This window comes from Dermacentor variabilis, chromosome 9 (assembly GCF_050947875.1).
Source record: "Dermacentor variabilis isolate Ectoservices chromosome 9, ASM5094787v1, whole genome shotgun sequence".
Taxonomy (NCBI): Eukaryota; Metazoa; Arthropoda; class Arachnida; order Ixodida; family Ixodidae; genus Dermacentor; species Dermacentor variabilis.
The window spans coordinates 61,012,078-61,036,329 of NC_134576.1; the positions used below are offsets into that span (position 1 = coordinate 61,012,078).

Below are 24,252 nucleotides of genomic sequence, written 5' to 3' on the forward strand. Positions count from 1 at the left end.
GAAAGTTCGAAAGTATTTCCGCTGTCACTCATAGTATCAACACCCTTTATGCTAACTGCATCCGCCAAAGTCCTTATCGTGTAGCTAAAGCAGGACGCTGGTCCTGCGTGATGTTGATGAATTGACGAAAGGCACAGTACTTGCCTGTAAAGATGTCATGTCCGCAGCCGAGGTCCTCTAGCTTTTCGTTGTAGATGTCGATGAGAGCTTTGTTACGCTGGGATACGTCCATGTGCATCGCTCGCTGGACTTCTCTCCTGCAAGGGAGACGAACGTGCTCTTGCTGATTATTTTAAGGATCTAGAATTTGAGTTGCAAGCTGGTGGATTGCAAGCCAACTTGTTCATATTTACGCACTTTTTCTACGCGTCGTCAAAGATGAGCGGTAGCTTATGCGAATATGTCAGTATTTGCAGAAATGTCGTGGCTACGCTGATTCTTCGCAAGAAAAGAGGAAAAATACTTGCGAAAGAAGGTGTCAGTGATAAAGAAGCCTTCGCTCCAACGTCTTACACTGTATACTTGCAAGAACAGTTAAATATACTGGATTAGGAAGGATTAGGCCTGATCCCAATGAAGAACTTTTTAGCTAGTTGCAGTTTGTAGTTATTGAGCAATGTTGGGGATGTGGAGAGTTAGTGTGTAAACGAATACAGTAACGTTCGGGCACTCTAGCAAGAGAAGAAAGTTAGTGATTATAGTAGACAGCCTCGTGAAAGCTGTATGTATAAGCACGTTCATATAGCTGTATATGTGCCAGATAGTTATGGGGGCCCGTAACTACTTGGCCTATATACGAAGTTCGCCTATATTCACCTGTATACGAAGTTCAAGACATATGATTGTAGCGGAACAGTTTTTCGTATGTTGCGATGAGAGGCTCGCCATTCTCGCCAAAAAGCGAGAATGCCACGACCTCGACAAGCTAGCTGAAGCGGCTGACCCTTATCTGGAGGCGCGAAGCCTGACAAACCTTGCCAAAGGTAAAGAGGACAGAGAGACTAGTAAATCAGTCTTGCAGAACAAGACCTGCGAAACAGAGGCCGGGAAAGAAAAAGTTCAGTGCTTTCTGTGTGGAAAGCAAGGACACCATGCTGCAGATTTTGGGACGCGGTAAAAAAGACCGAAGTACTCGTCTTGCTGGAAACGCAGCAAACGTGACTACAAAGCTGACGAGTGCGCGAACGTAAAGAGCAGCAACAAGGAGGCGCGAAGTGCTATTGCTGAGTGAGACCGGATGCCTGCCGTCCGGAGTGAGCTCATGCTCACGTGAAAAAGTTAGACTGCTCAGACGTTGCTGAAGGGCGAAAATCTGTTGTTGAATAACATGCCAAAAAGTCAAATATCGTATAAAGGTTCTCTTTCGTAGAATTTGACTTAACGAGCTAGCCTTATTCTACTAGCTTAATTTAATTAAGCTAGTAGAATAAGGTTAGCTCTTTAAGTCAGTATGTAAGGGAAGCGAACAGGAATGAGATTGAGATATAAAAGTGTCATGAGAGGGAAGAGCAGCCACCAAGTCCACGACTCCTGCATTCATTTAATGTTCACGTAGGTCTAGCTGCTGCATGTACATATTTGTATCATTTCTATTACCGCAAAAATCATACCGCGAGTGCTGTGCTTTTATCAGCGGCAATCGCGCCACACATCCGCGGGGCCTTCACACAAATGTTCGCGTTCCTCTCCCATTACTCTAGGTGTGTGAACTCACTTGGACATGGCTTCAAGTTCATTAGCCAGGTTCTCAACGGTCACGCGGGGCGAACGGGGACATAGGCGGCGCTCGAGCCTCTTCAGCCATTGCGGGCGGCAGTCGATCGCCGAGGCAGCGCTGCCCAGCAGAAATCCCTCGAGGTGCTCGTCCATGTCCCTCCGGCGTGGATCGTCGAGGTCCAGACGTCGACCGAACAGGAACGTTACCACGTTGTTGCACGCAGACCGGAACAACAAGTCGCGCGGCAAAATGGGGGCACCGCCGAATTTGTCAATTGTGCCAACGAGATGATGAGCTTCGACCTGCGCCCAATCAGAGAATAATGTGTTGTGTTGTGTTGTGTTGCGTTTAATGGCACATAAGCAACTTAGGCTATCATGCGCCAAACGCAAGGTCAAATTTCTTTTTAAAAAGTTGGGTCACCTCGGCGACGATCCTTGTCTGGGCAAGGACTCCGAGGATCCCAACAAACTAAAGACCTCAGTCTTCTTCTCAAATATGAGAAGGTGGGTGAGGTGTACACCAAGATGAAGTTGGGGATAGGCTCATTTATAGTTTTTCAATGATACCTGCTTCTCTTAAGAAGCTAATAACATGTGTGGTATCCACAAGTGCATCTTCGCCTAAGATCAATGCTGGATGAAAGGGGATGTGTTGATTATAAAACGAAGTAAAGTATTTTTTCCTTAGTGTTTCGAGTTTTACGCATGTTAATAAGATGTGGTTTACAGTAAGTTCATTTCCGCATTTTTCACAGCAAGGCTTGTCTTGTTTTGTCAGGAGGAAGTTGTGTGTAAGGTGCGTGTGTCCTATGCGAAGGCGACATAAAATTACTTCGATGAAGCGTTCTTGGTGTGAGCATGTCTTCCATTCTTTTATAACAGGTTTTACTAGGTGTAGTTTATTGGTTACTTCACTATTCCATGTAGTCTGCCATTTATTCCTCAGTTTATGGTTCACTAATTTCATACAGTCTTTGTAAGAAATTTTTGTTTGGATGATTTTTTTATGTCGAGCTTTCGCTGCACATTAATCTGCTTTTTCGTTGCCACCGATTCCGACGTGACTGGGCACCCAGCAAAATTTTATGTTGTGTCCTTTTCTAGTGGTTTTTCGTATGTTATGTAGGATGACGCCGATTAATGGTGTAATTGCATTTCTAGGTTGAAGTGCTGTTAGTACGCTTAGTGAATCTGTGTAAATTATGCTGTTTTCAATATTCTCATTTAATATTTTTTCTACAGCTAGAGAGATTGCGTAGCACTCTGCAGTAAAAATGGATGCACACTCAGGTAGGCGTACCGTATTTTCCCAAATGTTTTGTATTGCGGCACTGCCCACGTATCCTGCCGATTTGGAGCCATCAGTATAAAACGCTGTGTATTCCATGTATTTTTCGTTTAGTGCCAAGAATTCTTGTGTTATGTGTTCATGTGGTGTTTGTTTTTTTTTGAAGATGTGTTAATGTGAAGTCGCACACTGAAGGCTGGCAATACCAAGGTGGGAGTGGATCGGGTTTTCGGGCTATCTGAGGCAATGTGTCCCTTATATCTAGTTCTTGGCATCTCTCCTCGAAGCGGAGAAGAAGTGTTCTTATTGCTTGGGGTTTGTTTGTAAATAGTATTCGTGATGGGCACCTTGTAACTATTGGGTAGCAGATGTGTTTCGGCAGTGAACGAATTTTTAGGATTTATGAGCATGTAAGCATGGTTCTTCTGTCTGAAAGGGGTGGTTCATTTGTTTCTACATATAGACTGTGTATAGGAGACGTCCTGTATGCACCAGTTGAAAGACGTAAACCTAAATTATGTACTGGGTCAAGGCGGTTCAAATATGACTTCCTTGCTGAGCCATACACTATGGACCCATATTCTAAGCAGGAGCCTGTAACAGAACGGTAAATGTGCAGGAGGCATACCCTATCAGAACCCCAGTGTTTGCGTGAAAGGACCTTAAGTATGATCAGGGATCGAGATGCTTTCTTTTTCAGCGCGTTGATGTGCGGAAGGAAGGTGAGTTTTTTGTCAAAAATTACGCCTAGAAATTTGTGCTCGTTTTGGACAGGTAATGTGGCTTCGTTCAGGTGTAGGGTGGGGTCTGTCTGTACTCCTCGTTTCAGTGAAAAGAGAATGACCACTGTTTTCTGTGGAGAAAAGCGGAAACCATTTCTGTCTGCCCATGTTGCTAGTTTATTTATTGTAAGCTGTACCTGCCTTTCGCATGTTGATATGTTTGATGATGTACAGGCTATCTGAAGATCGTCGACGTATACTGAATACATAATGGACTTTGGGATTATTTTGCTAATGGAATTCATTTTTATAATAAAAATGTTGTGCTTAAAATACACCCCTGAGGTATTCCATTTTCCTGAACGAAATTTTTCGACAGGGTTGAGCCTAGGCGCACATGGAACGAACGGTTAGACAAAAAATCTTTTATGCTGTTCAACATCCCGCCGTGGATGCCAAGGTCGGCCAGATCTTTAAGAATCCCGAACCTCCAGGTTGTGTCATATGCCATCTCTAAATCGAAAAAAACAGCAAGGCAGTGTTGTTTGTGTATAAATGCTTCTCGTACTGTGTTTTCAAGGCGAACTAGATGGTCATTAGCGGATGATCCTTCTTTAAAACCACATTGATGGATATCGAGCAGCTCACGGATTTCTAGCACGAAGGTTAATCTAATATTCAGGACATTTTCGAATGACTTCGCCAGGCAGCTGGTAAGGGCTATAGGCCTATAGCTACTGGGGGAGTTTGGTGGTTTACCGGGTTTCAAAAGTGGAATAATTATAGCTTTCTTCCATGCTTCAGGTATCTTCCCCGATATCCAAATTTTGTTAAAAAAATTTAAAAGGGCTTTTACGGCATGTTCATATAGATGGCCTAGCATTTGGTAATGTATTCTATCGGGGCCAGGTGCAGTTTTTTTACCAGCGGACAGTACCCTATGGATTTCTTGAACTTTAATTAAAGTATTGTATGGTTCATTTCTGCTGCTATTTATCGGTAGTCTTTGTTTCTCAGCCGTGTTTTTGATTTTTAGAAATGATTCTGTATAATGTGATGAACTGGAAGCTGCCGAGAAATATTCGCCCAATATATCTGCCTGTTCTTCTATGCTTGTCTGTATACCGGGGGCTGCGAGAAGTGGAACTGTAAATGGCGAATAGCTGTTATTTAGCTTTCGTACCTTCTCCCACATTTGTTTTGATGTGGTTGAGCTGCTTATAGAGGACACGTAGCTTTTCCATGAATTCTTTTCAGCACTGCGGCGGATATATCGAGCTTTTGCTCTCGCATTCTTAAAGCTTATAAAGTTTTCTGCAGTTGGGTATCTGCGAAATATTCCCCAAGCTTTGTTTTGTTCTTTTTTCGCTTCACGACATTCTTGTGTATACCAAATTTTGTGATATAGTTTTACTACTCCAGACGACTGGGGTATAGCTAGGTTTGCAGCGTCAATAATACAGTTTGTAAAAGCTTCATTTATTTCGTCGATGGTGAGATTATCTGACACAATTTTTTCTAGGCTGGCTTTCTCTTGAAAAAGGGCCCAGTCGGCTAAATGGAGCTTCCACCGTTGTGGTTTTGTCGGGATTACTTCCGGTGAGGATATTAAGCTGATTAGTACAGGTAGGTGATCTCTTCCATATGGGTTGTCTAGTACGTCCCATTTTAAAGGGTGAACAAATGGAGAGATCGATGCAGCTCATTTTTCCTCAGGTAGATGAACAATAGGTTGGTTTTCCAGTGTTTAGTAAACATAGGTTATTACTCAGTATAAGATCCTCAATAATTTGGCCTCTTTTATCGGTTTTGTCACTACCCCAAAAGCTGGAGTGCGAGTTAAAATCTCCGACTATCAAATATGGCTCGGGTAACTGTTCTATAAGGTGCTCCAGTTCATGTATAGTTACTCCTAGATGCGGCTCCAGGTATAGACAGCATAGTGTAATTGTTTTAAATGTGTGCAGGATGGCTGCCACAGCTTCTAATTTAGTATTAAGATGGTGTTCTTTAGCTGCGATCCCCTCTTTAACTATAATAGCAACGCCACCTGAGAGCCTGTTTTCGTGCTCTCGGTCGCGGCGGAACACCTTATACTTTTTGAGTATGTTTTCATGTTTGGAACCTAAGTATGTTTCTTGTAGACACACGGCCACGGGTGAGAGGGTGGTCAGTATGTCTTTTATGTCGTTTATGTTATGTAAAAGTCCCCTCCAATTACAGTGTACGAAAGCCATTTTGTATTATATGTGTGGAGTGAAAGAGGATCTAAGCTGTGTTTTCAGGCCACTTGATTGGAAGCCTCTCTTTATGGTGGCGATCCAAGGAGCCCCGCCGTTCACCCGACGTCGACGGTACAGGGCTTCCTTGACTTGTGTCCATTGTATCCTCAGATACGCTGGACGCCCGGGCTGGACGCACAGTTTCTTTCAAGTTGGGCCTCGCCGCGTGGGGAGGGACCCTAGAGCCTGCTGACCTGGGGGTCCGCACGGCTTGCTTTTGAGGTAGTGGCGCAACGCTAGCTGCGTCCACTGTGGGCGCTGGAGTCTCCGCCCGAGCCTCACTGTGTGTGACCTGGGCAGGCTGGGAAGACCACTGTGTTGCCGCGCCCTGTTGCAGCACAACGGAATAGCTTTTTTTTTTGCACCAATGAAAGTCGCTTTCGCGCTTCCCTGAAAGTGATATTTTCTTTTACTTTGAGTGTGATTATCTCTTTTTCTTGTTTCCATGTTGGGCAGCTACGCGAGTAGGCAGGATGATTGCCCTCGCAGTTTATACAATGGTGTAATTCAACTTCACAGTTGTCTGAAGGGTGATCATGGGAAGCACACTTAGCGCATGTGATTTGGCCCCGGCAGCTCTGTGAGCCGTGGCCATACCTTTGGCAGTTGAAACAGCGTCGCGGGTTGGGTATGTAAGGTCGGAGTTTCAGATTGGTGTAGCCTACCTCCACAGATTCAGGAAGTGTGCTCAATGCGAACGTTAGGACGAAGTGCTTTGTTTCGATTTCCTTGTTTTCCCGTCTGATCTTTATTCTGTACACATCTGTGACATTTGTTCTTTTAGTCCGTTAAGGAGTTCTTGTTCGGTCATATACTTAAGGTCATCGTCTGAAATGACGCCACGAATGGTATTTAGTGATCGGTGAGGGCTGATTGTTACGGGAATGTCACCGAAGGCTGTTACTCCTGAAAGTTTCTCGTACTGATGTTGGTACAACAATTCCAAAAGAAGGACCCCATTTGCTAGTTTCTTTATTTTATATCCTTGTCCAATGGTGTCTGTTAGAGTCCTTGTAACATTGAAAGGAGAGACATATCGTGCAGAAATTTCTGAATGCTCACTATGAACTACGTGGAATTTGGGAAAGTTGCTTTTGGTTTTCGTAAAGAACTCGGCAGTGACATCGGTGCGCCCTCTCTTGTTAGGAGGGCGATCGCTTGAAGCAAAAGAGTTCGCCATAAAAATTGTATTTTTCGGTGGCGGTACCAGCCGCCCACCACGGAGACCAACGAGGGGACGGGACAGGAGCTTGCAAGCAAGCCTTGCCCACGCCAGCTGTATACTGCGGCTATAACCTAATATGGCGTAACACAGGGTAGTTAGCCACACAAAGGTTAACCCTAGCCGCCAGGAAAGGAAGGAACAAGAAGTGAAAGAGAGGACAGGAAAGATTAAAGGTAGAAGAGAAAGGCGAAGATGAGGGTAGAGAGAGACCGGAAAAGGCGACTGCCGATTTCCCCCGGGTGGGTCAGTCCGGGGGTGCCGTCTACGTGAAGCAGAGGCCAAAGAGGTGTGTTGCCTCCGCCGGGGGGCCTTAAAGGTCCGAACACCCAGCATCGGCTCAACCTCCAGGATCCCCCTTTCCCCGGACACGGCTAAGCCGCGCACGGTTACACGCGGGAGGGTGCAACCCTCGTGTGCTCGGGTACGTGGTGTCGCAACACACCAAACGCCTGCTGACGCAGACGCCCCTGCGGGGAATCAGAGAATAAAGGCGCTTTCTCAAGGAGCTTGGAAGATGACCGCCAGGGATCCGAATGCGGGGATGCGGTTTTAGCAGTAATGGCTAGGTGTAGGGGCAAAATTTTGGTTTTATTTGCAAAGTAATTTTAGCGTTAAAACACTGCGATCCTTCATCCCTGTGGTCATGCATCAAACCTTGAAGAAACACCAGGAGACGAACGCTCCGATCACTGTGGGCCTTCACTATGGAAGCCTGCGGCAGTATACACAGAATCAAAGCTGTTGTGTTTTAAGCTTAAGTTATGGGGTTTTACGTGTGAACACCAGAATCTGATTATGAGGCAGGTTCTACTGGGGGACTCGGGAATATTTTTGACCGCCTGGGGTTCTCTGACATGCACCTATATCCAAGTACACAGGTGTTCTTGCATTTCGCCCTCATCAAAAGGCGGCCGCTGTGGCCGCCATTTGATTCCGGAACCTCTTGCTCAGCAGCGCAACATCAAAGTCACTAAGCAACCACGGCAGGCCTCTTTCGCTTTCCCTGGCCGCCCCAGCGCATTCCTTCAGAGCCAATAGCCATACCATTGTAAATAAAATTTAGTGTTCTTTAGCCAATATTTTATGCACTTTTTCTGAACTAACTTTCAGTGGATTTAAGAAAACGATTACCATATTCTAGAGGGAGCACCAGTCGCATCAGTTTTTTTTGTTTATTTATTTCGTTAAGGGGCCTCTTGCTGAGACATTACATGAGGGAGTGGGCGGTTAAATGGCCAACAAAGATAACCCAAGTTACAATAGGATGTTCTCGATGAGTTGCGTGAAGTTTTTCACGGCTTTCTGTCCGTGCCCCTAAACATCTAGAGATGTTTGAATAAACTTAGTTGAATTGAAATGCACGTGGGTCGATGATATTGGCAACTTCGGTGGGCAGGCCATTCCAGTCCCGTGCTGTGCGCAGAAAAAAATGACTGTTAGAATGGGCTTGTGGAGGGTGTACTGTGCTAGAGTGGCTGCTGAGGCAATCCGATGGGCTCTTTTTATGTACGGGTAACCAAAAGGAAAGAATGGAAAACATTATTAAAAAATTATGCGTAGCTCTGTTATCGCAAACACTAGAGACCAGCGGAGCTGGAAGAAGGCCAGTTAAGTAGTGCCAAATCGCACCCTTAGTCTAACTTTTGCTGGGCTTCCCACAGCTCCGCTGCTCTCTGGTGTTTGCGATAGCAGAGCAACGCCTAATTTTTTTTCCAGTGCGAGAAACAGGACCGCTGAAGCGTGCGCGCGGGTTTTTATCGGAGAGCAGTGAAGTCAGAGCACCTGTGTCGCCGCCGCACCGTTCCTTCTCCCGCGCAACGCTCAACCGACCCTCGCCGCGCTGCTAGCTGTGCAACGCCAACTTTATACTCGCTAGGCTCCACACACCCTCGCCGAGTCGCTATACTACGCCAGCACCTCCTCAATTTTTTTCAATGCCCGCCAGATGCGGCCGTCCCGACCGGTCAACAACCTCTCCTATCATCCTTCCGCGCTCTCCCCCGTGGGCTAGCGTTCGCGCCTGCTTTAGGGCGGTGGGGGAGAGCACCCTCTGGGTGGCGCCTCAAGCGGAAGTCGGAGGAAGGATGACAGACGCGTAATAACTAGAACCCCTTAAACTTCGTAAAGTAGTGCCATGCTTTGAAGAATGCCGCCTCCTTCTCGCACGCTCTGGCCGAGGCCGACGCCGCGTCACTATTGGCTTAATAGCATCACGTGGGCCCTGGTGCCGTGCATCAGCGCCTTTTTTGCTCGAGAAGCGTCCACGCAGTGGCGAGGAGCGCATGTTGGCGCCGTTGCTACGCTCGAGGAGTGTAGGTGGCGCCACGGTCGAGGAGGGAGCGTGAAAGAGAGGGGAAGCGAGGAGGAGTGAAGGCGGAGGAGGAGAGTGTCGCTACTTTACGAGGTTTAAGGGGCTTTAGTAACAACCTGACACCTGACAGACGCAGGGACGGAGCGTTTACTATACCCACACACAACTTTTCTTGGCTATGAAGCAAAAGCTCCGGAGCTTCCGCACATGACTGTATTCGTACGCATTGTAGTCCAGGCACGCTCGGCACCGGTTTCGGTTTAGCCAAAGTTGCACGATCTCTTTACTTTAGTCAAGGCAGATTACCTCGGCGTGAATCAATGTTTACTCGCATACCATGTTCTGAACAGCGAGCATCACAGCCTGCGTCGGAGCTCCGAAGAAGCTGTATAGCGTGGATTAGGACTCGGACACGCAACCGACGCTGGCGTCGGTAGAGCCGGCGCAGCAGTCCGCTGGCTCACTAGTTCGTAGATGCTGATGGTTGCGATTCCCTTACTGGTTCACTTGGTTTACGCGTAGACGCTGGACAAACTGTTTTTGTGTGCTTCAACAGTGTTTTGTTGCTAAAGTCGGCCACCAGCCTCTCAGGGGAGTTGATTAGCAGAACAGCAAGCGACAGACACTCACCAGAAGACACAGGCGGCATTTTGCGTTTGATGAATGTGCAAAAAGTGCGACAGCCTCGGGTGTGCGAAAGCTCGAAAGAGCAAACTAAAAATACAGTAAAATACCAATAGCTGACCGGTGAATGTTACGTATCATTTCAAGTTACGTGCTGTAAAAATCGAAAAAGTATTGTTTTCTATTTCCCACGAAAGAAAACGAGAGCAAAACTGCGGGCCTACTTCCAGCAGCGGTGAAAGAGGCACGCTTAGTTTTCGTAGCCTTCGCTTCATAGCCAAGAAAAGTTGTCCGCGAGTATACTTCTTATCGGGAACGGCAGTGGCGCGTGCCCAGACGCCTGCGTTAGGAGAGCATGCGTAGCTAATCGTGAATTCCAGGGGAAGAAAAGGAGCACTCAAAAGCACGCTGAAAGTGGTCTTTCCAGGTGTGGCGTCTTTCACTGGTCGAACAAGAGTGCATGGCACCGCCGTCAGCCGGCGCTGGAACAAGACCAGTTTCGCTGCGCTGAGATCAGTCGGGAGCAGTCCGCACTGCTCTCGCCTGAAAAACGGAGTATTGGGAAAGTCACGTGATTCAAGCCACCATATCCCCTTTATTTGTATTTACTTTGCTTCAGCCGGCGAGCGCGGCGGCAATGGCGGCAGCCAAGCGTGGTTGCTGCTTTGACTTTGACGTCATAGATATGAACGAGCTTCGTAACGATTCAGCGACACATACTGGCATTTCTAGACGATCTTGCTTCTCGTCGGATGCACGGAGGACAGCGGCAGCAAAGCGTCTTGCCTTGCTGAAGCGCTTCAGAGGCCTGACGGTGACAGCAGCGAAATCTTCTGTCACCGAATGCGTCGGATGCTACGTCGGCGTTGCACAAATGTATGTTATACGTGGCCGCGAACTGGCGAACACCTTACGACCACAACACGATTACACATTTCTTGCCGCTCTCCCACAGAGAATGCTGGGACGTCGATTGCTTGGGTCACATGGTACATTTCACCACACACGTCTCCCTCTAACCTGCTCTCCGGATGTACGCCGCATTGCAGTGGCGGGTCGAGTGTTACGGTTCTTACTGCGCTGCCAACCGACTCCGCAGTGCGCTGCGCTCTGCTCCTGTTCTCTCAATGGAATTCACCATTAATTAGTCGTACCATTTGGGTAGTGGCCCATCGCGGCAACTTACTGAATTAAGGCGCACCAACACCTCCCATAGGGGAGCGAGCAATTGCACTGGCATTAAAAAATAGAGAAGGTGTTGGCTGCGCGATGCTACTTTCATCATAGAGTTCCCTGCAATATACTAGAAGGAACTCTGGCACTGCAGTCGCTGGCCCACCATGGTGATGATGGGAAGTGCATGGATTTCTCTGATCTTCGTGCTTGTGGGTTCAGATGTTCTTGTCGCTTTGTTTGTTGCGCTTTTTATGCCTTCATTGTCATAAATTTTAGAGCAATTGTCCACAGATGCGAAATTCCACTAGACCATTCCCTCTTCCATTATCGTAGTGGGTGCCCCTGGTACTGTATAAATCTCTATAGAACTCCTCAGCCACTTGAACCATCTCATCCATATTAGTAATCATATTGCCGGCTTTGTCTCTTAACGCATATATCTGGTTCTTGCCTATCCCTAGTTTCTTCTTCATTGCTTTTAGGCTTCCTCCGTTCCTGCGAGCATGTTCAATTCTATCCCCTATAAACTTCCATATGTGAGCTGTCTTACGCTTGTTGATTAACTTCAAAAGTTGTGCCAGTCCTATTCTAGCTGTTGGGTTAGTGACTTTCATTCATTCGGGTTTCTAAAACTGATTTTTCGCCTCCTGCGATAGCTTACTGGTATCCTGTCTGACGAAGTTACCACCGACTTCTATTGCACACTCCTTAATGATGTCCATAAGACCGTCGTTCATTGCTTCAAGACTAAGGTCCTCTTCTAGAGTTAAAGCCGAATACCGGTTCTGTAGCTTGAACCGGAATTCCTCTATTTTCCCTCTTACCGCTAACTCATTGATCAGCTTCTTATCTACCAGTTTCTTCCGTTCCCACTTCAAGTTTAGGCTAATTCAAGTTCTTACCATCCTGTCGTCACTGCAGCGCACCTAGCCGAGCACGTCTACTTCTTGTATGATGCCAGGGTTAGCGCAGGGTATGAAGTCTATTTCATTTCTAGTCTCGCCCTGACCATTGCATGTTTGCACAAGTAACATATGAAATGTTAAACACTTGAAAAGCCATATTCAACCACTTTTGCCTGCATAATAAATACCAATATCGCCGTGTGCAGTCAGCAGAAGCCACATGGTTCTGCCCATGCCATTTTTCTGCCCATAGTTGCAAACTTGCCTGAACTCGGTCCCACATGGTTTGCTTTCCGTAGCCGAGGTCCACGAGCGCTTGCGTCACGAACCGCCTGTTCTCCCGCCATTCCCGACCGCCAAGAACAGCGAGACCTGCAGAAACCGGATGTTCCCTGACGTGGTCTGAGCGTGCGCCACAATGCGTCACTCTTGAAACACCAAGTCGAACTACAAAACCCCCGGTAATGGCAGACTATGCTACGCTTGCACGAACTAAAGCAGTGAAAAGAGATATCATTAACTAAAGAATGACCGAAATGCAAATGGCAAGAACACAATGAACGCACAGAGCGCAGTGCGTTCTTGTCGGTTGTCGTCCTGTCGCGCTGTAGTTAATAATGTATGAACACTAATACCCATGTAACACGGGTAGTCTAACCGCAGTTAAGTTTGAGCGCAGTTAAGGCTAACCGCAGTTACACTCAGTCACACGATAAACCTGACTGGTATAGTTCTTCCGTTAACCATGGTTGCCGAAAACTGAGGTGGGACACTTCAGTAAAAACCGCAAGTGATAAAAATGGCGGCCCCCACTTCCGACGCGTGCAGCTCGGCTAGCGGCAAAACATTCTCCTAAAAACGTGCCCGTCGTGATGACGGAGGCCCTGATACGCATTTGGGAGGTGAACCCGACCGCTCTGCACGCGCAAACACGCGCTACTCGCATATATATACAACTGAACTCTGGGCAACTAGACTCTGAACTCTGGTCGGCCGGCGGGAGCAGGTCCGTATAACGACAAGCAAGTACGACAGAAGCTTTCAAATCTGAATAAAGCAATACCGGGAAGTGGTATTATTTTTTTGCTTACAACGAAACGATGAATTGTGTTGGCAATGTGTGTGACGTGTAAGCACAGCGCACCGAAATGTTATGCCTCCGCCTTCACGACCCTGGTGCGACACGTTGCAAACAACGAATGATACGCAGCGTTCCTGGGCTAGGTTTTGGCAAAAGCGCACCGTTTCTTATCTTGCGTGATCATTTTTACTAATCGCTCTATACAGGTTCAACGCCGCTGGGCTGTTTCAATGCTCTAACGTCGGCTCGCGCTAAGCGGACAAAAATTAAAACTGCGCTCGCGACACGTCTGCAAGTATATTGCCGCAGAAAGGTAGTGTGCATTTCGCGTTCGTAGATTTTCATTTAAGAACTATGACATTTTCTTCCTGCTTAAATTTGCCTGAGTGCCTGACAGCTTTAACATCTCCTATTAATTAGGTACAAGCCCGTTCTGCCCTTCAAGCTGCGTAAAAAAAAAGTGCGAAGCCGACACGGACGAGAAGGCACATATCAGACATTCACAGACGCTGGGTTATATGCCCTTTCGTCCGTTTACGGTTTGCGCTTTTTAAAACTTACTGATGCAGTGCCAAGAGCCCAAACAGCCACCCTGATGAACTTTATTTCATGCTGTGCATTTTTATTCTGTGTGCCACTCCCCTCAGTGATTGCCTGTGGGTCAACGAATATATCGAAAATAAACGATATCTAGATTCACTGCAGATACCTAATGTGTTAAAAAGTTAATTTTGAATGCGCTGTTCGTGTACCGCTGCGCTATTGTCTTGATTTTGCGAATGTACTATCTCTGTCTGGAGGGGCAGGTCGGTGCTTCACCGCTCCTTTCAAGTGAAGCTGGCACCCTGTTTGTTTTTCACGTTTTTACCTTTGATAATGCTCCAGATACGTACATTTATATGGTGCAGAATTTCATGCTTTAAAGAAACCTTTCTTTGCAGAAAGCTGCGATGTTGCGGTAGAACAACAGGTGCGATGGAAATTGAATTGCCATATTATTGGCAACTTCATTCTTTCCTTGGATCTCTCCAAACAAATGACCGCGACCTTGTGGAGGAAAGTTTGGACGTAATCATCTATTTTCATCATTACACTAAAGCTACTAATGGCTTATTACCATAAGCCGGCTTTTTGTACATTATAAGCGTGCAAGCTTTTCAGTGTGATATTTCAGATCACATGTGATGTTGCTAGAGTACTACGCTGAAAATTGATGAAGCTGTGTGGTGCCTGTAAACACGCCATCTCTTTTTTGCGATTTGTTGTGTGTAACTTATCACAGCCTGCGATATAGCTATACTGGCTGAAATTGGTCACATTGAAGGTCAAATCATATATTGTACTAGATGCTGTACGGGATGAATGTTCAATCAAAGATGCTTCTTGCTAGCCAGCTGTCATGTGACGCGCTTTTATTTGAGGTGTTTTTTGTTTGTTCGACATATACAGTGCCAATGGTTGCTATTCCGGCTTCAAAGTGGAGCTGTAAAACTGCTACCAGGTTCACTAACAGGTGCACTTTCCTGTCATGTATACTACGCACAAGTATACTATGCACCAGACGACGGTGAGGTTGCGGCCACATAGGACATGGAGCTAAGCGGCAGTGTACACACGGATGATTCCGCATCCACCATGGATTCTACAGTGGAAAGTCAGTCTCCAGAACCTCGAAGTGGAAGCAGCAGCGCAAGTACAATGAATAAAAGGAACCGCAAGAAGCGTCCTGCAAGCTTTGTGCGGCACTGCATCACATAGGAAAAGAGCGTGCGGCCAAGGCTGCTTTTGAGAGCCTGCAGCTGGAACAAGAGCTTGTTGCTTTAATAAAGGATCCAACAATATGCAGGAAAGTATGCTGCAGATAATGCACGCTTACTATGCTACAAAGCAAAATAGCAAATACATTTTCTGTCATTGCTGTTGTCTGCTAAATGAAAACCTATAACCTAGAGCAATCAATAGAGCAATTTCAGAACCTATTCGTATTTCAATCTAGGACGTTATGACGTTTTTTTTCACCTAAGTTTCCTGTTTTATTAGGTGTATGCGTCTATGCGTGGCGAATGGGGCACTTAACTACAACACAAGCTGCAACCCGATGAATACTACGTATGTACGCAGCATAGTGTCTTCCCCCGCCCCGACCCAGCCAAATTGCAAGTTACGGGGTGATCAATTGCAAATTACGGCACACCAAATCTCGAAATCCCGTCCTTCCTGTTTCTCCGAAATCACACAAAAATGTAACGTCTTGCTAATGCATGGAGGCGTAAGACACCTCTCCCCTTTGGAACCTCCATCAACAGCAACTTGGCAAGCTGTATTAATGATGCGTAGGTAACTGTGAATAAGCTCAGTACTTCCTGCACCCTGCAGTGTTTACCGTGGCTTCTTGTCATCCAATGCAATGTAAATGCTAGTGTTGAAATGGGCACGTTTGCATCTTAGTACCACGAGAAAATATGTATCAATCTCGCCCTCCCAAAAGGCGTACAAATATGTCCGCTCTTCTATCAACGTTTTTCGTTATTCTGACTCTTGGAAATTTCATTTGGGTGAAGCACAACATAGCACCAAAGTTTGTGAAGACAATATACAGAACCCACACAAACTTCAGACAAGCAGGAAAATATTTCACAAGAGGAAACGCAGATACTGTTCAATTTTCTGTGGAAACAATAAAAAGCAATACCATGGCATTTTCACACACACGCAAAAAAGTGGAAAAAAGGTATATATGTTGGTTGTTGTAATATGCAAGTGCCGCGAGAAAATTGGAGCGGACACCCAAGCTCCCTAGGTAAGGAAAAAGTGAACGGGTGCACAAGAGCGGCAGCACAAAGCGATCTCAAAGTGTTTCAACCAGGTGGACAGCAACTCCGAGCTCCTGGGGTAAACTAGGTCCTGCCGGGCGAGACGTGTGTTGCAAAGTGCGGAAGACGGCAGACCCGTGCGCGGACGAGGGTGTCCGAAGTACCAGGGCTCCAGCTGCCAGTGTTCGAGATGCTGGTGGACCCAAGGGTCACAGGTCCGTGAGCTGCCATACCGGAGCTGCGCCGAGCAGCGTTCCAGTATGACACAGTAGTTGCTGTGCTAGACGCGGTCCCCACGTGCGAACGCCGCATGTGGGTTGCAAGCGGCGTACGAACCAGGCTCCGTGGCCGTGCTATAAATGGCGTCTGCAGGCTGCCGCTGCTTCTCGTGAGCGTGCCATCCGAGAACCATGCTGGGAACCATGCCTGAGAACCATGCCTGAACGTGTCATCGTCGCATCCGGCTCAAGCACGGGGATTCTACAGTGCGGTGACGACGGAACCGTGAGCCTCTCCGCACGGGAGTGCTTCAACTCATTCATTCTCGAGTGCTCGTGTGTGGACGTACTGAATGCCCCGTTACACAGCTTATTAACTTTCTTTCTATTCTTTTGTTGTTCTTTCAATTTCCTTCAATGTTCACAATAGAACGAGGTCCACAAACAAGTCTCTCTTTCTTCCGCATCACTGTGCACTAGCAAAGGTGCCGAATAGTCCTAAGCGCTACAATTTCTGGACTCCGCGACAGGAGTAAGCGCTACTCCCTACCTTCAGAGCCACACTTCGCTTGTGTTTTATGAATGGAAATGGACTGAGAGATGTTCTTGCGATTGGCGAAGACCTTGGCTTGTCAGGTAAAGAACTGAAAGAGTGGGTTGATGAGCAACATAACAGAGCGTGATAAACGAGCTCAGGACAGGGAAGCAGCACGAGTGGCTCACGAACAGGAGATCGCTCGTCTGACGCCAGACCGAACTCTGCTAGAGACTATATGTTTCCTTGCAGCGCACGCGGCCAGGATGGTCGAAACCGGTACAGAACGTGGGGAAATCAGCGGTGAAGCATACGAAAGTTCTCACAGGCTTATTCCTCCCTACAACGAGGGGCGCGACGAACTCGACACGTACATACAGTGCTTCGAGCGGGTAGCCACCAGCCAGGAATGGAGAAGAGACAGGTGGGTGCTGTTTTTAAGCTTGTGCCTGTCAGGTGAAGCCTTAAGTGTGGTGGGACGCATAGCTTGGGAAGATGCCACAGATCATGAAAACCATAAGCAAACTTTGCTTCAGAGGTTCCGGTGCAAGGTAGGATACCGACAAAACTTTCGCGAAGCTAAGCGACATAATCTCGAGACAGCAGGGCGGTTTGCTGGTCGACTTCTCGGGTACTTTGATTATTGGCAGTAGATGGCGAAAACACAAAACGTATGATGCATTAAAATATAAGATTGTGGTGGAACAGTTTTTGGTGCGCTGCCATGAGAGGCTCGCCGTCTTCCTGAAAGAGCGACGATGCCGCGACCTCGGCCAGCTAGCCCAAGCAGCTGACAATTATTCAGAGACGCAAGGCGCGACAAACATCTCCAGAGGAAAACAGGACAGAGAGACTACTAAATCAGTCTTGCCCAGCAAGAAGTGTGAAACAGAGGGCGGGAAAGAAAAAGTTCAGTGCATTCTGTGTGGCATAATATGAGGATAATGAATACCTTCTTCCGCAAGCGGGATAGCCGAAAGTGGACGTGGAGGAGCCCGAACGGCGAGACTAGAAATGAAATAGACTTCATACTCTGCGCTAACCCTGGCATCATACAAGATGTGGACGTGCTCGGCAAGGTGCGCTGCAGTGACCACAGGATGGTAAGAACTCGAATTAGCCTAGACCTGAGGAGGGAACGGAAGAAACTGGTACATAAGAAGCCGATCAATGAGTTAGCGGTAAGAGGGAAAATAGAGGAATTCTAGATCAAGCTACAGAACAGGTATTCAGCTTTAACTCAGGAAGAGGACCTTAGTGTTGAAGCAATAAACGACAATCTTGTGGGCATCATTAAGGAGTGTGCAATGGAAGTCGGTGGTAACTCCGTTAGGCAGGATACCAGCAAACTATCGCAGGAGACGAAAGATCTGATCAAGAAACGCCAATGTATGAAAGCATCTAACCCTACAGCTAGAATAGAACTTGCAGAACTTTCGAAGTTAATCAACAAGCGTAAGACAGCTGACATAAGGAAGTATAATATGGATAGAATTGAACATGCTCTCAGGAACGGAGGAAGCCTAAAAACAGTGAAGAAGAAACTAGGAATTGGCAAGAATCAGATGTATGCGTTAAGAGACAAAGCCGGCAATATCATTACTAATATGGATGAGATAGTTCAAGTGGCTGAGGAGTTCTATAGAGATTTATACAGTACCAGTGGCATCCACGACGATAATGGAAGAGAAAATAGTCTAGAGGAATTCGAAATCCCAAAGGTAACGCCGGAAGAAGTAAAGAAAGCCTTAGGAGATATGCAAAGGGGGAAGGCAGCTGGGGAGGATCAGGTAACAGCAGATTTGTTGAAGGACGGTGGACAGATTGTTCTAGAGAAACTGGCCACCCTGTATACGCAATGCCTCATGACCTCGAGTGTACCGGAATCTTGGAAGAACGCTAACATAATCCTAATCCATAAGAAAGGGGACGCCAAAGACTTGAAAAATTATAGACCGATCAGCTTACTGTCCGTAGCCTACAAAGTATTTACTAAGGTAATTGCAAATAGAATCAGGAACACCTTAGACTTCTGTCAACCAAAGGACCAGGCAGGATTCCGTAAAGGCTACTCAACAATAAACCATATTCACACTATCAATCAAGTGATAGAGAAATGTGCAGAATATAACCAACCCTTATATATAGCTTTCATTGATTACGAGAAAGCGTTTGATTCAGTCGAAACCTCAGCAGTCATGGAGGCATTACGGAATAGGGGTGTAGATGAGCCATATGTAAAAATACTGGAAGATATCTATAGCGGCTCCACAGCCACCGTAGTCCTCCATAAAGCAAGCAACAAAATCCCAATACAGAAAGGCGTCAGGCAGGGAGATACGATATCTCCAATGCTATTCACAGCGTGTTTACAGGAGGTATTCAGAGACCTGGATTGGGAAGAATTGGGGATAAAAGTTAATGGAGAATACCTTTGTAACTTGCGATTCGCTGATGATATTGCCTTGCTTAGTAACTCAGGGGACCAATTGCAATGCATGCTCACTGACCTGGAGAGGCAAAGCAGAAGAGTGGGTCTAAAAATTAATCTGCAGAAAACTAAAGTAATGCTTAACAATCTCGGGAGAGAACAGCAATTTACAATAGGCAGCGAGGCACTGGAAGTCGTAAGGGAATACATCTATTTAGGGCAGGTAGTGACGGCGGATCCGGATCATGAGACGGAAATAATCAGAAGAATAAGAATGGGCTGGGGTGCGTTTGGCAGGCATTCCCAAATCATGAACAGCAGGTTGCCACTATCCCTCAAGAGAAAAGTATATAATAGCTGTGTCTTACCAGTACTCACCCACGGGGCAGAAACCTGGAGGCTTACTAAAAGGGTTCTACTCAAATTGAGGACGACACAACGAGCTATGGAAAGAAGAATGATAGGTGTAATGTTAAGGGATAAGAAAAGAGCAGATTGGGTTAGGCAACAAACGCGAGTTAATGATATCTTAGTTAAAATCAAGAAAAAGAAATGGGCATGGGCAGGACACGTAATGAGGAGGGATGATAACCGATGGTCATAAAGAGTTACAGCATGGATTCCAAGGGAAGGGAAGCGTAGCAGGGGGCGGCAGAAAGTTAGGTGGGCGGATGAGATTAAGAAGTTTGCAGGGACGGCATGGCCACAATTAGTACATGACCGGGGTTGTTGGAGAAGTATGGGAGAGGCCTTTGCCCTGCAGTGGGCGTAACCAGGCTGATGATGATGATTCTGTGTGGCAGCCAAGAACGCCGTGCTGCAGATTGTTGGACGCGGTCAAATAGACCGAAGTCCTCGTCTTGCTGGGAACGCAAGAAACATGGATACAAAGCTGACGACTGCCCGAACGTAAACAGCCACAACGAGGAGGCGTCAAGTGCTATTGCTGACTGCGACCGGATGCCTGCCACTCAGAATGAGGAATGTCCGGCTTCTACCATTAAACCAGAAAAGAAAGTAAGGACACCTACGAAAACAGATGGATAGGATATTTATCTTGGTCTTCTGACCCGGGAGATACCAACGGCAACCGGATATCACGATGGGTATCCTGTGACAGCGCTGAGAGATTCCGGATGCAATACCGTGGTTGTCAGGCGCTCGCTGGTACAGGAGAATAATTCGATTGGTGTCATGCGTCTATTTACCTTCTGGACGGTTCATGTAAGCAGCTTCCAAAGGCAACAGTCTACGTAGACTCCCCTTCTTCCGAGGAACAGCACTGGCATTGTCCATGGAAAGGCCACTCTATGACGTTGTGCTTGGAAACATCGGCGGGGTACTCTACCCCACTGGTTCTAACACGTCACATGGCTCGTCTGATGTCGCAAGTCTACATAAAGAATCGGCACCAGTAGAGGAGCCTGTTCAACGCCTCTGCATGTCCGAAGAATGAGCGGCTGTGAATGCAGCGTCAACGAGGAGAACCAAGAAAATAAAGTTACCTGTTGCTGCATGGAACGCCCTAGATGTGAGTCCACAAGTTCTGCAATAATTGCAGCGAGCATACCGTATCTTGTAGGGCTGTTTTTCGTCGATCGTGAAGGCAACGACGAAGAGATGAGCAAACGTAGAATTTGTTTTGATAAAGGGCATACTTTACCGACACTACAGATGGCTGATAGGAAGGAAGTTGACCAACTTTTTTCCCTAAGCCTCCGCCAGAGGGATCGTCCTTAAGATGGCGCATGAAGGAGTTTTAGCAGGCCATAAAGGTATCACCTAACCACCGCTAGAATGTCAGAATTTTATTGGCCAGGCATGCAGGCTGGGATGACCCCATTTGTGCGCTCTTGTGACGACTCTCAGCGTACTGTTCTGAGAGACCTGGTCTGACATGTCCCCCTAAAGAACATGCCGGTGACTGACACGCCTTTGTGGCTATTGGTATAATCGGGCTACTCTCACCGACATCGGCAAAAGGAAATCGCTTTAGCCTAACAACGGTAGACTGCGCAAAGGGGTATCCTGACGACGTTGCATTACCGAGTATTGAAGCAGAGATGGTAGCAGCTCAGGTGGAAATGTTCTCGCGAGTGGGAATACCGCGGAAATCGTGAGCGTCCGAGGTCCATCATTTACTTCACGCTTAATCCAAAAACTACTGTCCTTTCCACGTTTGCCAACGGTACCAAAGCACTGTAAGCCAAATGATCTTGTTGAGCTTTTCAATGATACCTTAATGCAAATGGCACGGCGCATGTGCTAGGAAAGCCCGAAGAATTGGGACAGATACTTGGCGCCATTATTATTTGCTTATAGAGAAGGGCCCCAGTCCAGTCTCGGCATTTTCCTTTTGACTTATTTTATGGTCGACACATTAGACGACCAATGGACATACTAAAGAAATTATGGACACGGGAACCTCTTGATGGAGAAAGAGAGACCGCACATGATATCTTATCCCTTCACGTTACACCCATCATTCTTCTTTCCACGGCTCCTTGCGTCATCCTCAATTTAAGTAGAACCCTTTTCGTAAGCTTCCAGGTTTCTGCCCCGCACGTGAGTACTGGTAAGACACAGCTGTTATACACTTTTCTCTTGAGGGATAATGGCAACCTGCTGTTCATGATCTGAGAATGCCTGCCAAACGCACCCCGGCCCATTCTTATTCTTCTGATTATTTCAGTCTCATCACTACCTGCCCTCAGTAGATGTACTTATTTATATATACCCAAAGAAGGTAAATATATGCCTCGGCGAGTCGATATTTTCGTGCTTCGGGATTTGTTCTGTTCCCCTTGTTTACCAGTGACCGAACAAAATGTCGCTGAAGCCAGCGTTTCTTTATTGTCAGGGCCACCTTGTCCAAACGTTGGCTTCAGCGACAGTCCCTGTTGGATCACTGGCAAACGCATGAAGTTCTCTTGCTGCCTTCGAGCCTCTGTATTGCTTGGGTATTGGCCTAGTGTATTTTTTTCCAGTAATCTCTGAGTGATGGCACGCAGGCGGTCTGGTCGAAGTGTTATAAATATAATAATTGTTTTTCGAGTGTAAAACGTAATCATCCCATACCTCTTCGAGCTAGAACCAGACAATGGTTGTCGAGTGGGCACGCAGCAAATTTGTCACGAGGAGTAACGTGGTCTATTCCCATTAGCAACCTGCTATCCCTAAATATTTCAAAATCTGGCCTACAAATTATTTGAATGCAAAGGTAATTTCGCTGACTACTGCAGTTTCTTTTCGAGGTGATGGTTATTGACTGGTGCTGCAGTTGCGCTCATGTGGGACCAGCGCATCCCTACAAGGATACAAAATTATGGAAGAAAATATATGAAGTGCCCAAACCTTCTGTGGTCTCCTTCAGTAACCAAGCTGTCGGGCGGTGCAGTATCTCTGCCTTCGACAACGTGTCTCTGATGAGATCGTAATCATTGATAACGACCACATTCACTGCAAGCATCTTGAATCTGAAATGAAGCCACCATGGTTTGAAATCCTCGATGCCATCATTATATCAAGTTTCTTCTGAGTTCCAGCAGAAGTCTATATCTAAGTCAGCGTTTTCAAGAAAGAAAGTGGGCAGACGGATGTTGTAAAAGGCGGTACCTAATGTTTGACAGTAAACAGCCCCGCCCTAATACAACGTTCGAAGAGCTAAGAAAGGTCGCCACAACACTCGCGAAACTCGTAGCCCAACAATTCATTCGTTTCACGTGGCGCACCCACACACACGCACATAAGCAATGCACAGATAACTGATCTAAATATTTTCAGAGAGAGGTGAGCACACGAGGAGGCTGTCTTTTTTTCTCTTCCATTTAACTAATAAAAAGTTAATGCTTTTTATTAGTTAAAAAGTGCCTGCTAACTGATCAAAATTCTTCGTATGTTGGCGCTATTTGCTGGCTGGTGTGTCAACGTGAACCAACTGGCTTAAGCTTCCCTCCACAATCTGAACAGCTTTTTGCACGATATACATAAAGCATCTGATTTAAATAAATCAGTCTCTGCCTACTTTCTTGCGCATGTGCGACAATGTGAACATTGCCCACGAATAGCACATGGCTGTATCCACTGATTTACCATGGGGAGCGCCAGCTAAGTAGGCTTGTATCGCATGTGTTGGTTAGCGCTGTGAACAGCGCGTGTCTGCTGATGCGCCTGCTGGAACCATTCGGATTGCAGGTCAGGCAATCCCATGTGCTACTTATCATTGTCATAGTAGTTGAAATGATTCGTAGCTCCATTTGGTAGTTCTTGTAACAAACCTACAGTTTGTTACAAGAATTACGCTCCACCTTAAAACCTTCGGCTCCGTCCGAGGCCACGTAATGCGGTCCCTGAACTAAAACGGGCGAACAAACCAACTACCACACCTCGTGCATTCCTTAGCCGGTAATTTCTGTTTACAGAAGAAGACAGCGAATTTTGTCATGAACTTCCATTTGAGGAGAATATGCTCTCGGAAACTGCAATGCCTTGCGTGACGCTGTCGCCAATGCCGCGGGACCGAAAAACATGAGTGAAAGATGCTAACTGGAAGTCATTTTTATAGCAACAAATCAAAATTTTGTTTTGTTTCCTTTTGGACAACCCTTTATAAGATATCTACGCCAGTATTAGTACTGGTGCCGCAGTAGACCCCCGACAACTTGGAGGCAGATATTCAAAATGCATTGAAGATATCTTCTGTTCATTTTCCAAGAGGCCGTTCTATTATGCGAAGCATATTAACGTAGGTTTCGGGCCTTCGCGCGACGCCCGGCGGTGGCCACCATTGACCCTGAAGTGGGGTCACGTGACATGACGTCACGTGATGACGTCACACAGGCTGCAGATGCGACCTCATATCGCGCCGTCGGTCGCCTCCTGGCGGTGGCCACCATTGCCCTTCAAGTGACCTTCAAGTAGGT

The 24,252-nt window shown here is 46.7% G+C and overlaps 1 protein-coding gene across 1 annotated transcript in view; it reads right to left on the reverse strand.

Moving 5' to 3' along the window:
- Positions 1-24,252, reverse strand: part of LOC142558022 (cytochrome P450 2J4-like) — a 92,208-nt gene that overhangs the window by 36,559 nt on the left and 31,397 nt on the right. The window contains exons 3-6 of the mRNA XM_075670189.1: positions 22,685-22,806; positions 12,518-12,624; positions 1,715-2,019; positions 145-257 (exon numbers count right to left, since the gene is read on the reverse strand). Of these exons, the coding sequence (XP_075526304.1) occupies positions 145-257; positions 1,715-2,019; positions 12,518-12,624; positions 22,685-22,806 (647 nt within the window). The remainder of the gene's footprint in view (positions 1-144; positions 258-1,714; positions 2,020-12,517; positions 12,625-22,684; positions 22,807-24,252) is intronic.